Source organism: Oncorhynchus mykiss, chromosome 26 (assembly GCF_057628025.1).
Source record: "Oncorhynchus mykiss isolate SJ-2025 chromosome 26, ASM5762802v1, whole genome shotgun sequence".
Taxonomy (NCBI): domain Eukaryota; kingdom Metazoa; phylum Chordata; class Actinopteri; order Salmoniformes; family Salmonidae; genus Oncorhynchus; species Oncorhynchus mykiss.
The window spans coordinates 25188302-25203787 of NC_143047.1; the positions used below are offsets into that span (position 1 = coordinate 25188302).

General features: G+C 43.2%; 1 protein-coding gene across 1 annotated transcript in view; it reads right to left on the minus strand.

Moving 5' to 3' along the window:
- Positions 1-1140: 1140 nt before the first annotated feature.
- LOC110506685 (rhombotin-1) overlaps positions 1141-15486 on the minus strand; it is a 31332-nt gene continuing 16986 nt past the window's right edge. The window contains exons 2-4 of the mRNA XM_021586477.3: positions 13662-13875; positions 3355-3480; positions 1141-1690 (exon numbers count right to left, since the gene is read on the minus strand). Coding sequence (XP_021442152.1) covers positions 1585-1690; positions 3355-3480; positions 13662-13875 — 446 coding nt within the window. The 3' untranslated portion in view covers positions 1141-1584. The remainder of the gene's footprint in view (positions 1691-3354; positions 3481-13661; positions 13876-15486) is intronic.

The window sequence follows — 15486 nt, forward strand, 5'->3', positions numbered from 1 at the left end:
ATTAAAATACATTTAGAGTTTGTTTTATATATATTTTTTCTTACCCAAGTTGTTAGACATGCTTAAAGGGAATTTCAATATGCTCAAAGACCCCAACTGGTTTCCTCACAATTTTTGCTCAGGATGAAGCGAATTGCTTTAAATGGCAGAAACGCTGCAAAGCAGGTCTCCTGTGGCTCTGAGCCCATAGAAACAAGAATTACCACCAACCGATGAAAATCAAAAGTAGTACGACAAAGGATTGTGTCACCTAAGTAGCAATCCCTTAATTGCAATGCCTTTGTACATAAAAGCTATTCAGATCTGTTGAATATGCTCCGTTCTCTTTTAATACCCCATATGTTCAAGACAAGCTTTGCTTTCACTCAATTCTCCCTTAAAGTGGACAGTGCCTTATTTTAAGACTCAAACATTGCATCCGATGCAATGTCTCACATTTTTGGTTACTTTATCTGATAGACAGTTTCAAGTGATCTTTTTTGCTAATACAGTATTAACTAAAAACTATATCATTCCAGAATACTACATTGTATATACACAATTCTATTTCATAATAAGATAATGATATAACAAAGTCTTGAGTTTTGCTCCTTGCCTTCTCCCCTCAGATAAATAGAGACGGTGCCACCAACCTAAATTGGTTATTGCAGCTCCACATCTAGTTAGAATAAACTCAAATGCAATGAGCATTTATCTAATTTGTTATTTGCTGGTGCATTTCATTTCCCAGCCAATTCACACTCATAATCAGATGGCAATTAGCGAGGCATGATTCAGTGGGTGCAGACGCTCTCTTGCTCTCCCTCTCTGTGTTCTCATCCAAACACTGCTTCTTTCATGACACCTGCACGCTCAGTACAACAACACAGTCTGGAGAAGTCATTATTTTATTCCAAATAAAATCTTATTTAATTCATTTGAAACAGCATTTCTAATTCCATCAGCACTCTTTGCAAAATGTAATAAAACTTCATTTTTTCCCCCTCCATTACTTAAAAAAAAAACAATGTTTTCCCTCAAGGCTTTTTTTTTTTTTTTTTTTTTTACAGCTCTGTGGTTTGAGATGATGATATATCAACACATGGGCCAGCCTCCTCAAACAACTTTGGTTTTGGTATACGGACAAAAAAACTCACTATGAACATTTAAGAATCTTTAATTCACACTAGTAATAAAATTGCATTACATTTCATAAAATAAATGTTCCAGTTTATATATACAGAGAAAACAGACTGTACATACCCTCCAAGGAAACGTTCCCGAAAGGGGAAAAGAATAAACAAACCCAAAACAAACGTCACAAAAACATACAAGCAATACAGTGCTCAGCTAAGCAGGCACAACTGTACATCAAAACTTGTAACTGCTCAGTGTTGGGGTGGGAAGGGGAGGGGCAAGGATGGGAAGGGGAGGGGCAAAAAGTAGTACATTTACAATAGAGTCCTTATGGACTGATAAAGGGCTATTTAAAAAGTATTGCAGGCAAGCAGACAGACGCTCCTCTTTCCAAGTGCAGCCGAACATCCATGGCATCATGTGTAAGTGCGGCGGGCCGAGGGTCCTGGTCGCTGCCACTGGGCCCGGCTATTGAACCTGCGTCTCAAAGCTGCCGTTCAGCTGGCCCTCCTCATAGTCCATCTGACACAGAATCATGTTGTTCTTAAGGAAAAACTTGTCCCCCACACAAAACCTGCCAGCCAGGAAAACACAAAGGCAAAGCATTAATAAAAAGGAGGACAACGTGGGGAGACAAAGGAGATTAGTAGAGGACAATATGACAGAGTTATTTGTGTTGACAGGCTGATAATGATAGCATTGCTCTAGGAGAAGAATGTGGTTGATTGAGATCAGCTGTTAAAGGCGATGGCCATTGCTGCTCTCTGGGCTTTGATTGTACCCATTTTGGCGACGTCGCTTGTTTGCAAATGCCATTGTTCCTTGTATGTGATTCAAAGGCCCCTCTGATGGTCACTGAAGGTGTGGCTTCAAATACAAGTAGATAAAAAAACATTTTTTAAACTTTCATTTCAAAGCATGCGACTGACGTCCAATGAAAGCAGTCCCTCCCAGGCTTGGAAAACAAGAAAAGCACCACACCGGTTTCCAAGGAAACCCTGCCACAGGGCGAGCTTTCCATACACCAGTTTGGGTGCCAACTTGTATGAATTTTTGTCTCTAGATTTCAAGTCAATTGAAGAAAAAACACACACCCAAGTAGGCCTTGATTTTTATTTAACCTTTATTTAGCTAGGCAAGCCAGTTCAGAACAAACTCTTTATTTACAATGACGGCCTACCGGGGAACAGTGGGTTAACTGCCTTGTTCAGGGGCATCCTTTTAAATGGTGGTGCTTATGTACTGTACGACACACAGCTTCATAGACAGAATGAGTGAAGATAAGAACAGCCGTACTGATGGCAGGGCTGCTTATCAGGCTGGGCTACAGTAATGTGTTGGGCAGGCTGAGGGCTGGCAGAGGGGCAATGGCTGTGGTATCAGTGAGCCAGTAAAGCCTGGCCCCATGAGTGGCTGCAGCCAGCATTCCCATACCCCAGCCAGATGCTCACCACGATTACTGACTCATCCCTGTGGAAGGTTAATGTGCTTGTTCTATATGGATGGAGAGGGTCACAATGCCCCATGTTTAGCAGAGTATTCTCTGTGCTGCACTGTTATGGGATTGTTGCATTGTGAGGAGAGTATGTATGGATGTAATAGTGTAGAGCTCAGAAGTGAGGAGAGGTTGGGACCTAGAACAGAGTGAGCAAGGCTTTTGCCCATGTGAGTCACTAAGGTGTCTAGTTAACATTCCTGGACTGAATAGCATACAGTAATAATATAAAATAAAATAAACAATTTTGTCTGTTTAATTCCACTACCCTGTAGTGTGGTGCCTAAACTAGTGAGGCTTGTTCCTGTAGAGTGGCCTCTTGGAGGTCTATTGCTGTGGCTTAAAGTGAACCTTTCAACTAAAGCATTGTGAGTGTTGAGTGTGATCAGCCTTGGCATTGGTCTGGCAGCTGTACCACTTTTGATACATGAGCAAATTTTGTTCCCTTCGAGTTTATAATCCCAGTTGTTTCTAGTCACAAAACAAACTAATGGCAGGGTCAACATAGAACATAATTAACAGTGTTGCTAATGAAATGCAGTACGTGTGTGCTTTCAAAATGGGAAGACTGGATTTACACAGACAGTCGGAGTTAGGTTTCTGACCCCAAAACAGATCTGTTGCACCTCAAGAGGCAGGTTTTTTGTTAAATGGCTAACTAGTCTGAGCTAATGTCCATTTCAGAACAGCATTACATATTTGAAAAGTCTCACGACACAGTTGTGAGCTCTCGCTCTCCTTACCTCTGGTTACAAAGCTGACAGGCAAAACAGTCCAAATGGTAAACATTATCTCTGGCTCTCATCACCATTTCAAAGGCTGGGATCAGTTTACTGCAGGCAGCGCAGTTCCCTGTTGTACCAAAGAGCCTGGAAGAGAGAGCGAGAGAGAGAGAGAGAGAGAGAGAGAGAGAGAATACAGACAAAGATTAACGTACCTTCCTTAGCCTTCATGCAACAGAGGAGTGAACAAAAAGTAAAAGCCAAGAAAAAAAAGAATGGTGAAAAACAGACAAATCTGAAAACATCTCATGTAATACACAAATCTATCTTGGCACACACTTGATATTTTTTGTTAATGAGGGCTACAAACCTAGATGTTAATTCTTTGCTAATGATCTAATTAAAATGGTCACATGGTTCTAATCCCCTTCTTCAAAGCCTTTCTCCTAGCACATAGCAAAAGCAATGAAAACAGGTCTGAGGCAACCAATTGAACTGTTGAAAGTTTTCTTATTTTAAAACCAAAGTACCTAATGAGACTTGCTCCAACCAAAGCCAGCTGGATTTTACACAAGAGGCTAAATTCTATAATGTAGTCAAACATTCAAAAGATTCCTGTTGCAAGGATACTGCCTTGATCCCCCTCTGTTTCATTCAGAGACTGCCTGGGAGAATGGCGGGGAGACCTTGGAGAGGTAACTAGATGTTCGGCAGTACACTGAACAGACGCACAACTCACATTTCACTGCTGTTTGTTTAAGCTTATTAGATAGGAGGCAAACGATGAAGGTCACAAGCAGAGCAAGAGGCACTGGTGTAGATCTTTCTCCTCAAAGCAAAGCAAAGGCAACTCCACTCCGGAGCCTGCAGCCCCTAGTCACATTTTCCAAGCGCCTGCCCTTATGTTTAATTTAAAGATTTTTGAATCAGATAGACTTGTACATTCTGCAGGCAGGAAAAGGGGACAGCGCCACAGCTTTGTGAGAGGGGATCAGGCAGGCGACAGCAGATTGCCACTCTGACAGTATGTTAAACACTTTTCCAAAGTTGTGGGCTCAGAGAGTCAGACGGAGAGAATAGTCAAGTTGGTATCCCCTCTCCATATTAGTCTCTGTCGGTTGCTCTCCCCTTGTCACAGAAAACATATCCCTCCAGCAGACCCAGGGTCTAATTAGAGCACACTGCCCCAGAGGAGAGGACTGCTGCTGGTGCCTTAGACTAGGAGAAAGAGAGCGAGACAGCTGTTTGGTTCTAATAGATACGAAGTGTTGAACAAAGTCATTGTTAGAACTGGTTACTGTTCCAGTAAAGTGTGTTGATATAGACCTCTGGAACGCTGAGCTTTCCATGCCACCCGGACGAGCTGCTGCTGCTCAAACCCACTTGGTAAAATGATTGTTGTCAGGCTTTTAGATTTATTAATGTTATATTAGTGATTTCTTTCTTCTTTAAAAAAAAAAAAAAGATGAAAAGGACTGTCTTCTGTATTGATTCTGTTATTATCAGTATCCAAATAAAAACATTTTTATATAGCCCTTCGTACATCAGCTGATATCTCAAAGTGCTGTACAGAAACCCAGCCTAAAACCCCAAACAGCAAGCAATACCGGTGTAGAAGCACGGTGCATCAGTTCTAGCTCAAACTAAACCAGGCTGTTATCATCTCTGTGGTCTGACTCAGACCTAGTCTGTCCTTGTGTGTGTGTGCGGACCTGCTACTTGACTGGCCCTGTGAATATGGATACTTTATTAGATGCAGTATTGTATGCTTCCCAGGGGACATGTCAGTGATGTAAAGCCATCATGTAGGTTATGTTTCAGTGTTATGGCAGTGTGGGCCCTGGGCTCTGTGGTTGATATAGGGACAGCAGCGCACTTTGAGTAATAGACCGAGACACTGTGCTGACCATTTAGTGGGAGGGCACTGTGGAATAGGGACTACAAAGACCAGCATGCATAGCACATGGGAGAGCTGGTTGGGAATGAGGATCACAACACCTTACTGGAGATTTGAGTTATTTTAAGAATGATTACAAATCATAGAATACTTTCTGCTGAATTCCCACAATGCAGTTACATTTTCTTGTCTGTTTGGAAAGTCAATATCCTCAACTGGAATACAAATTATTTCGACATGAATACAATTTTTCCAGTTAGCCCAGTATGAATGCTGCGGAAAATTTGAGGGTAGACTACATTGCCCCTCACTACAGCCAATCCTAGTTTGTTAAGAAGCCATTTTTTGGGCAGGGTTTGAAACACAGAAAGGGCCCAGTTTAAAAGTGGTTAATTTAAGTGGATAAGAGGGTTACAAATACTCATTTGAAAGGTCACACAAACTGAGACATTATATAGCTTCAAAATCCATCCCATTGTAAGATAAAGTGAAACCAGCCATTACCATGGTGAGGCCGTTTAGTGGGACTTTCCAGTGACTTTCCACCTTCATATTCTCTGTCTTAGTGTGAAATGACCTGTCACGGCATATCTATTCAATAACACACAGTATGATTGTCAAATAATTGAAATGATACCTGAAATTTTAAATGATCTTCAACAGAATGGCATAAAAAATAAATGCATATTAAACAAAAAGGCAGATTAGAACTGTTCACTGCCAAGATTGAGAAAACACTGCAGCGTTAAGAGAAAAAAACTAAATAGTTTATAATGGAAGTCATTTTCGTTCACTGGTTGAAACCAAATGAACTGTCATTAAAGTTAGAGCCTCTCCTCCATTGTTCCACTCCTTCAGTTATTGTGTGATTTAGCGTGGATCTGGAGAGACCGGTGTGCTTTCTTTAGCTGTTTGAACTTGCTGCTTCGCTAACTTCAAACTCTCCCCCTGCATGCCGGCATCATCTGCATGTCTTCTGTTTCATTGAGATTGGACTTGAGCTCTTCAAGTCTTCTACTCTGTTCTAAGCTCTGAGATTCACCCACTCCATTTACAGTTTGTCTGATTTCATAGAAAGGAGAGCTACTGTATTAATGCACGTAAGGCATGTTTTGACCTGTTTTGACAACCTCAACAGTTGTGTCTTTGAAGGTGTAAAGCGTCCTATATAGATCTCAAAGTTAACAGAAAATGTAGATAGCTAGATAAAGTCAGAAGTTTACTTAGGTTGGAGTCATTAAAACTTGTTTTTAAACCACTCCACAAATGTCTTATTAACAAACTATAGTTTTGGCCAGTCAGTTAGGACACTTAGTGCATGACAAATACTTTTTCCAACAATTGTTTACAGACAGATTATTTCACTGTATCACAATTCCAGCGGGTCAGAAGTATACACACACTAAGTTGACTGTGCCTTTAAATTTTCTGGAATTTCCAAGCTGTTATGTCATGGCTTTAGAAGCTTCTGATAGGCTAATTGAAATCATTTGAGTCAATTGGAGGTGTACCTGTGGTTGTATTTCAAGCTAGGCACCTTGAAACTCAGTTCTTCTTTGCTTGACATCATGGGAAAATCAAAAGAAATCAGCCAAGACCTCAGAAAAAAATGTAGACCTCCACAAATCTGGTTCATCCTTGGGAGCAATTTCCAAACGTCTGAAGGTATCACATTCATGTGTACAAACAATAGTACACAAGTATCAACACCATGGGACCACGCAGCCGTCATACTGCTCAGGAGGGAGACGCGTTCTGTCTCCTAGAGATGAACTTGCTCTGGTGCGAAAAGTGCAAATCAATCCCAGAACAACAGTAAAGGACCTTGTGAAGATGCTGGGGGAAACAGGTACAAAAGTATCTATATCCACAGTAAAACGAGTCCTATATCGACATAACCTGAAAGGCCGCTCAGCAAGGAAGAAGCCACTGCTCCAAAACCGCCATAAAAAAGCCAGACTACCGTTTGCAACTGCACATGGGGACAAAGATCGTACTTTTTGGAGAAATGTCCTCTGGTCTGATGAAACAAAAATGGAACTGTTTGGCCATAATGACCATCCTTATGTTTGGAGGAAAAAGGGGGAGGCTTGCAAGCCGAAGAACACCATCCCAACCGTGAAGCACGGGGGTGGCAGCATCATGTTGTGGCGGAGCTTTGCTGCAGGAGGGACTGGTGCACTTCACAAAATAGATTGCATCATGAGGCAGGAAAATTATGTGGATATATTGAAGCAACATCTCAAGACATCAGTCAGTTAAAGCTTGGTCGCAAATGGGTCTTTCAAATGGACAATGACCCCAAGCATACTTCCAAAGTTGTGGCAAAATGGCTTAAGGACAACAAGTCAAGGTATTGGAGTGGCCATCACAAAGCCCTGACCTCAATCCCATAGAAAATATGTGGGCAGAACTGAAAAAGTGTGTGCGAGCAAGGAGGCCAACAAACCTGACTCAGTTACACCAGCTTTGTCAGGAGGAATGGGCCAAAATTCACCCAACTTATTGTGGGAAGCTTGTGGAAGGCTACCTGAAACGTTTGACCCAAGTTAAACAATTTAAAGGTAATGCTACCAAATACTAATTGAGTGTATGTAAACCTCTGACCCACAGGGAATGTGATGAAAGAAATAAAAGCTGAAATAAATCACTACTATTATTCTGACATTTCACATTCTTAAAATAACGTGGTGATCCTAACTGACCCAATACTGGGAATTTGTACTAGGACTAAATGTCAGGAATTGTGACATTGTTTTTTTTAAATGCATTTGGCTAAGGTATATATATATATATATATATATATATATATATATATATATATATATATATATATATATATATATATATATATATATATATATACATATACACACACACATATATACACAGTGCCTTGCGAAAGTATTTGGCCCCCTTGAACTTTGCGACCTTTTGCCACATTTCAGGCTTCAAACATAAAGATATAAAACTGTATTTTTTTGTGAAGAATCAACAACAAGTGGGACACAATCATGAAGTGGAACGACATTTATTGGATATTTCAAACTTTTTTAACAAATCAAAAACTGAAAAATTGGGCATGCAAAATTATTCAGCCCCTTTACTTTCAGTGCAGCAAACTCTCTCCAGAAGTTCAGTGAGGATCTCTGAATGATCCAATGTTGACCTAAATGACTAATGATGATAAATACAATCCACCTGTGTGTAATCAAGTCTCCGTATAAATGCACCTGCACTGTGATAGTCTCAGAGGTCCTTTTAAAAGCGCAGAGAGCATCATGAAGAACAAGGAACACACCAGGCAGGTCCGAGATACTGTTGTGAAGAAGTTTAAAGCCGGATTTGGATACAAAAAGATTTCCCAAGCTTTAAACATCCCAAGGAGCACTGTGCAAGCGATAATATTGAAATGGAAGGAGTATCAGTCCACTGCAAATCTACCAAGACCTGGCCGTCCCTCTAAACTTTCAGCTCATACAAGGAGAAGACTGATCAGAGATGCAGCCAAGAGGCCCATGATCACTCTGGATGAACTGCAGAGATCTACAGCTGAGGTGGGAGACTCTGTCCATAGGACAACAATCAGTTGTATATTGCACAAATCTGGCCTTTATGGAAGAGTGGCAAGAAGAAAGCCATTTCTTAAAGATATCCATAAAAAGTGTAGTTTAAAGTTTGCCACAAGCCACCTGGGAGACACACCAAACATGTGGAAGAAGGTACTCTGGTCAGATGAAACCAAAATTGAACTTTTTGGCAACAATGCAAAACGTTATGTTTGGCGTAAAAGCAACACAGCTGAACACACCATCCCCACTGTCAAACATGGTGGTGGCAGCATCATGGTTTGGGCCTGCTTTTCTTCAGCAGGGACAGGGAAGATGGTTAAAATTGATGGGAAGATGGATGGAGCCAAATACAGGACCATTCTGGAAGAAACCCTGATGGAGTCTGCAAAAGACCTGAGACTGGGATGGAGATTTGCCTTCCAACAAGACAATGATCCAAAACATAAAGCAACATCTACAATGGAATGGTTCAAAAATAAACATCCAGGTGTTAGAATGGCCATGTCAAAGTCCAGACCTGAATCCAATCGAGAATCTGTAGAAAGAACTGAAAACTGCTGTTCACAAATGCTCTCCATCCAACCTCACTGAGCTCGAGCTGTTTTGCAAGGAGGAATGGGAAAACATTTCAGTCTCTCGATGTGCAAAACTGATAGAGACATACCCCAAGCGACTTACAGCTGTAATCGCAGCAAAAGGTGGCGCTACAAAGTATTAACTTAAGGGGGCTGAATAATTTTGCACGCCCAATTTTTCAGTTTTTGATTTGTTAAAAAAGTTTGAAATATCCAATAAATGTCGTTCCACTTCATGATTGTGTCCCACTTGTTGATTCTTCACAAAAAAGACCGTTTTATATCTTTATGTTAGAAGCCTGAAATGTGGCAAAAGGTCGCAAAGTTCAAGGGGGCCGAATACTTTCGCAAGGCACTGTATATACTGCTCAAAAAAATAAAGGGAACACTAAAATAACACATCCTAGATCTGAATGAATTAAATATTATTATTAAATACTTTTTTCTTTACATAGTTGAATGTGCTGACAACAAAATCACACAAAAATGATCAATGGAAATCAAATTTATCAACCCATGGAGGTCTGGATTTGGAGTCACACTCAAAATTAAAATGGAAAACCACACTACAGGCTGATCCAACTTTGATGTAATGTCCTTAAAACAAGTCAAAATGAGGCTCAGTAGTGCCTGTATGACCTCCCTACAACACCTGGGCATGCTCCTGATGAGGTGGCGGATGGTCCCCTGAGGGATCTCCTCCCAGACATGGACTAAAGCATCCGCCAACTCCTGGACAGTCTGTGGTGCAACTGTTGGTGGATGGAGCGAGACATGATGTCCCAGATGTGCTCAATTGGATTCAGGTCTGGGGAATGGGTGGGCCAGTCTATAGCATCAATGCCTTCCTCTTGCAGGAACTGCTGACACACTCCAGCCACATTGTCTTGCATTAGGAGGAACCCAGGGCCAACCGCACCAGCATATGGTCTCACAAGGGGTCTGAGGATCTCATCTCGGTACCTAATGGCAGTCAGGCTACCTCTGGCAAGCACATGGAGGGCTGTGCGGCCCCCCAATATAATGCCCCCCACACCATGACTGACCCACCGCCAAACCGGTCATGCTGGAGGATGTTGCAGGCAGCAGAACGTTCTCCACGGCGTCTCCACTGGGCGCCAGTGGCAAATTTGCCAATCTTGGTGTTCTCTGGCAAATGCCAAACGTCCTGCACGGTGTTGGACTGTAAGCACAACCCCCACCTGTGGACGTCGGGCCCTCATTCCATCTGTTTCTGACCGTTTGAGCAGACACATGCACATGTGTGGCCTGCTGGAGGTCATTTCGCAGGGCTCTAGCAGTGCTCCTCCTTGCACAAAGGCGGAAGTAGCGGTCCTGTTGCTGGGTTGTTGCCCTCCTACGGCCTCCTCCACGTCTCCTGATGTACCGGCCTGTCTCCTGGTAGCACCTCCATGCTCTGGACACTACGCTGACAGACACAGCAAACCTTATTGCCACAGCTCGCATTGATGTGCCATCCTGGATGAGCTGCACTACCTGAGCCACTTGTGTGGGTTGTAGACTCCGTCTCATACTATCACTAGAGTGAAAGCACCGCCAGCATTCAAAATTGACCAAAACATCAGCCAGGAAGCATAGGATCTGAGAAGAGGTCTGTGGTTATCACCTGCAGAACCACTCCTTTATTGGGGGTGTCTTGCTAATTGCCTATGATTTCCACCTGTTGTCCATACCATTTGCACAACAGCATGTGAAATTTGTCAATCAGTGTTGCTTCCTAAGTGGACAGTTTAATTTCACAGATGTGTGATTGACTTGGAGTTACATTGTGTTGTTTAAGTGTTCCCTTTATTTTTTGAGCAGTGTGTGTATATATATATATATATATATATTACTGCTCAAAAAAAAGAAATGTCCCTTTTTCAGGACCCTGTCTTTCAAAGATAATTCATAAAAATCCAAATAACTTCACAGATCTTCACTTGAAAAGTGTTTGAACACTTTTTCCCCATGCTTGTTCAATGAACCATAAACAATGGAATGGTCGTTAAGACATTAACAGCTTACAGACGGTAGGCAATTAAGGTCAGTTATGAAAACTTAGGACACTAAAGAGGCCTTTCTACTGACTCTGAAAAACACCAAAAGAAAGATGCCCAGGCTCAATATGCTTAATATCTACTTCCATTGCAGTGCCGTTGGTACTGCATAACTCACAATGTCCATTAGCTTGAAAAAAAGTGCTTTTAAAATGTCAATTAAAAGTGCTCTACTTCGATAAGTAGATGACTGATATTCTGTTCCCCCTAAAATATTCGTCAGTTAGAAGATAAAACTATGTCAGGCTTGGGGTTTGGCCGATCAAAAGCATGACTGGCTTGTCAACCTTCTTTGGCGAGGTCGCCAGATCCCGAGTCCCAGACAAAAATGAAACACCTAATTAATCTATTGTTCTCCGTGATAATGAAAGTGTGGTAAAACGGCTATTAAACCAACCCAGTCTTTTACAACGGAGGGAATAGAATGTCAAGTGAATTCAGAAACTTCTGATCTGAGGTTTTAGAAGAAGACGCTGCTGGCAGGCCAGGCAGGGGAGAGCGGGGGGCTGGGGGGTGTGCACAAGATGTTACCGGTGCTCCTGAGCTCCTGAAGGACGAACACAGACGGAGCTCCTATCATAATTAATGTGCGCATGGCAGGGCTCCAAACCCAGGGAAATAAATAGTGTTTGATCCACCCTGGCTGCATGTCCCTAATGAACTGCAGCTCCATACAGGAGGATTCCACTTCATTAATGGAGGTGAGGCGAAGCGTTCCTCTCTCCGTGCAGGACGGGGGCTCTGTGAGGGGATTACAAGGCCGTATGGAGCCTGTGTCACCTACTTTAAAACTATGAGCTCTAAAACGGTCTCTTCCCTTGCTGCTGAGAAAGGGAACGTTTTTAATTTGTTCCATAATAGAATTCATCTCAAACATCTCCAGCCATTAAGTTGCATGCATTTGTCTCAGGCTGAAGAGCAGATGAGTGGGCTGGATTTCATTAGGCCATCGGGGTCCAGGCATAAACACAGAAAGCCCATCTCTCCCTTGCTTCCTCCCTCTCATTCTAGCCCCCTCTGCCCCTAATTTTCTTCCCTCTCTCACCTGGTCTTGCTTTGAGTTTGCTTTCTGCAGAGCTGCCTGTCAGGCCAGTTAGCCCCTTCTGGCCTGTGCCATAGGAACACATTTTCATCAGGGAGCTGATGTCCACGATAAGGCCTTCATAATGGGAGGAGAAATCAATCAGATAGAGCGAGGCAGAAGCCCGGCCCTTTTAAGGGATCATATTTAACCATATCAAAAGTGCCACTCTTGGCTTAATAATTTTTGCCTTCTCTTGTCATTTGCGCCGTTTATTATGACCTCATCTGCACCATCTGCCCCTTCCGGGGGCAGCAGCAGTTTAGTGAACCTCTCTCACTGCATCTTAACAGCATTAACTCTTGGTGGGAGCTGATGGATGGTAATGGCTCCTTTCAACGCCCGGCCCCTAAGCTCCTCTCGGTTGGGACCTGCTGGTAGGGCAGGGTGGGAGAGAGAGGGGAAAGACAGGGAGAGGCCAGGGGCAGCAAGGTCTCTAGGCTGGCCCCCAGGGGATGGTCTCGGGGATAAATGGTAGGATCTCATTCGGAAGCCCCAGGGAATGTGACTTAACGCCCAGGAAATGATCATGTTTAATTTAGCAAGCAGATGGCAGAGTACAGGGGGAAAACATTGAGCCACAGACACGGAGGTTGAAGCTAGCCTGCCTGGAGTCTTCCCAGAACAACATGACCCATCTCTACTGTTACTGAAACCAGGTCTGTACCGCGAGGGAGAGTGCTGTGTTCATGTAAACAAGCAACAAAATTGAAACAGAAAAAAAAAGAGCTAAAACAAACAAACAAACAAACATGGAATTGGAAACTTTCCGCTCTGCCTTCCCAAGGCTTCAGATCAGAGCCTGGGGAGAGTCAGCACATGAACATAATGGGATTCAGGCTTAATTGACACACATCTAGTCAGCATCGATGTCCTATAATGAGGAACAAACAGGCGCTTGATCTACTAAAACAGCCTGGGAGGAAATGTCTTCTAAAAGCTTGAGAAAAAAAAAAAAAAAAAAAAAAACACTGGTTCACATACAAATGGACCCAAATTAGACAGTTCTAGTGAGAGGCAGGTTCATAGACATTCATGGTGGCGCTACACTAGCGGTAGTGAGAGCACTTTTTAATGACACAGCCCTAGGTGGGGCGCGGCCTTTCTGTTCTGTGAGGGGCGACTGACTGTGGCTTCTCTTACCTCAGGTAGTCCCTGCGACAGAGGATGAGGTTGGCTTTCGTGTAGAGGGTGGAGCCCACCTCCCCCAGGCGACAGTCGCAGCAGGCACATTTCAGACAGTCCTCGTGCCAGTATTTGTCCAGGGCCTTGAGCAGGTAGCGGTCTTTAATCTTGCGATTGCAGCCAGCGCACCCCTTCTGTTTCCCTTTGGGCTGGACGGAGAGCATCGGCACACCTGTAGCGATAAGGAGACAAACGCCGCGGCGTGATTCACGGCCCAGGAACACCAGTGACTTTTCATGTTCTCTTTTCGATAAGGCTGCTGCTGCAGCGTCTGGAGGCAGCAGAGCCTCACGAGAAAGTGCACTGCCTCTCTGCTTCATATGCATTAACATGAACAGTCTTCCGTTCAGATAGGCACACAGGTCACATTGGACTACATTCACTCCACTTGCTGCTCCCATGGAAACAGATGTTATATTACACCAGGTAAACCATATACAATGCAACAGGAACATACTACGCAGGCAGGCCTAGTGTTTTTTGAAGCTGTACTCGTAACAGAGTCATATTGCTTACCGTGGTATTTACAGCATGCTGTATATTATGTTAGTCACCTACCATTTCATCAGCTCTCATTGCTCTGAACTGTCCACAGCTGTAAAAGCTTCTCATGGGCTTTGTTTGGTATAGATTAACATTAACCTTTTAAAACGCCTCTGACCACATGAACGCTGCTCGCAGACCCCAGTGAGATATGTTATGGCCTAAGTGCCTCTCAGCGCGCACTCACACAGACACACACCACGCTCGCTCGCTGCATTACAGCCTTTCCTTCTTTTACACTTATCTGTACTCATGTGTCAGCAACGAGCGAGCCTGAGTAACTAAACCCGCAAATTGCCCCGCTGTCACGCAGGTCCCCTTAAAGTGCGCCTTTTAGCCTCCTAAAGGACAAATAAAGTCCATTTAATAACTGCACTAAACACTAATAGTCTATGTGTGGTTGACATTTGTGTTTGGACTAAAAGCCCCCCTCAGGCCACTACTGGTACAGAGGCAGTGGCAGGCGGCACCCCTCCGTAGCACTAACAGGTCTGCCACAGCTGAAAGCACTGGACAACAGCTCTTAAGACTCTCTCACATACTGAGCTATTGATCTGTCTAATAGAACACACGACGGCCACCGCTCGCCTCTCTGCTTTCAAAACACATTTCTCTCAAAAACCGGACGCAGCCTGCGTCACAGGGAGGGAGGACGGCCATCGCTTTGTATGTGGGTGCCAATAAAACGGCAAATGCTCGATGGTTTAAAGACATGGTATGCTGGGAGGCTTTCTTTGAATTTGATAGCTTTTAGATAACTTCAGTACATTTTCTAGATGTTTTGTCTTTATCCTCAGAGGTGTGATCTGTTGTTGAGGTGTTGTGTTCTAGTAAAAGACAGTTGTTATTGACCTACAGTATATTTGTCTGAGAGAGATGGCAGTTACAGGAGAGTAGTGCTCTAATGTGTGTGTTGATGTCCTCTAGTTGTGTTTGGATGTCAGTGGTGTTGTGCAGCCACCCTGTAGTTTCACTGGAACCATAGTAGTTATTTCCATGATAAACAGAGCCTCTGCTGGTAGCTAGGCAGTGTATCACCCAATGCCCCTGATTCTCCTCTCTGAGCATGTCTTTTTTTCCCTGCACAAAAACCTCAGTACTTTGTCAAAGTACTTTGTTCGTCTGAATACCAAAGCACATGTTCCGGTCTCTCTTCCTCTGTCACACACACACCCCTTATTGGATCCAGATTTGTTCAGCAATTTCTGACCATCAGTAATACTGTGAATGTAATATAATT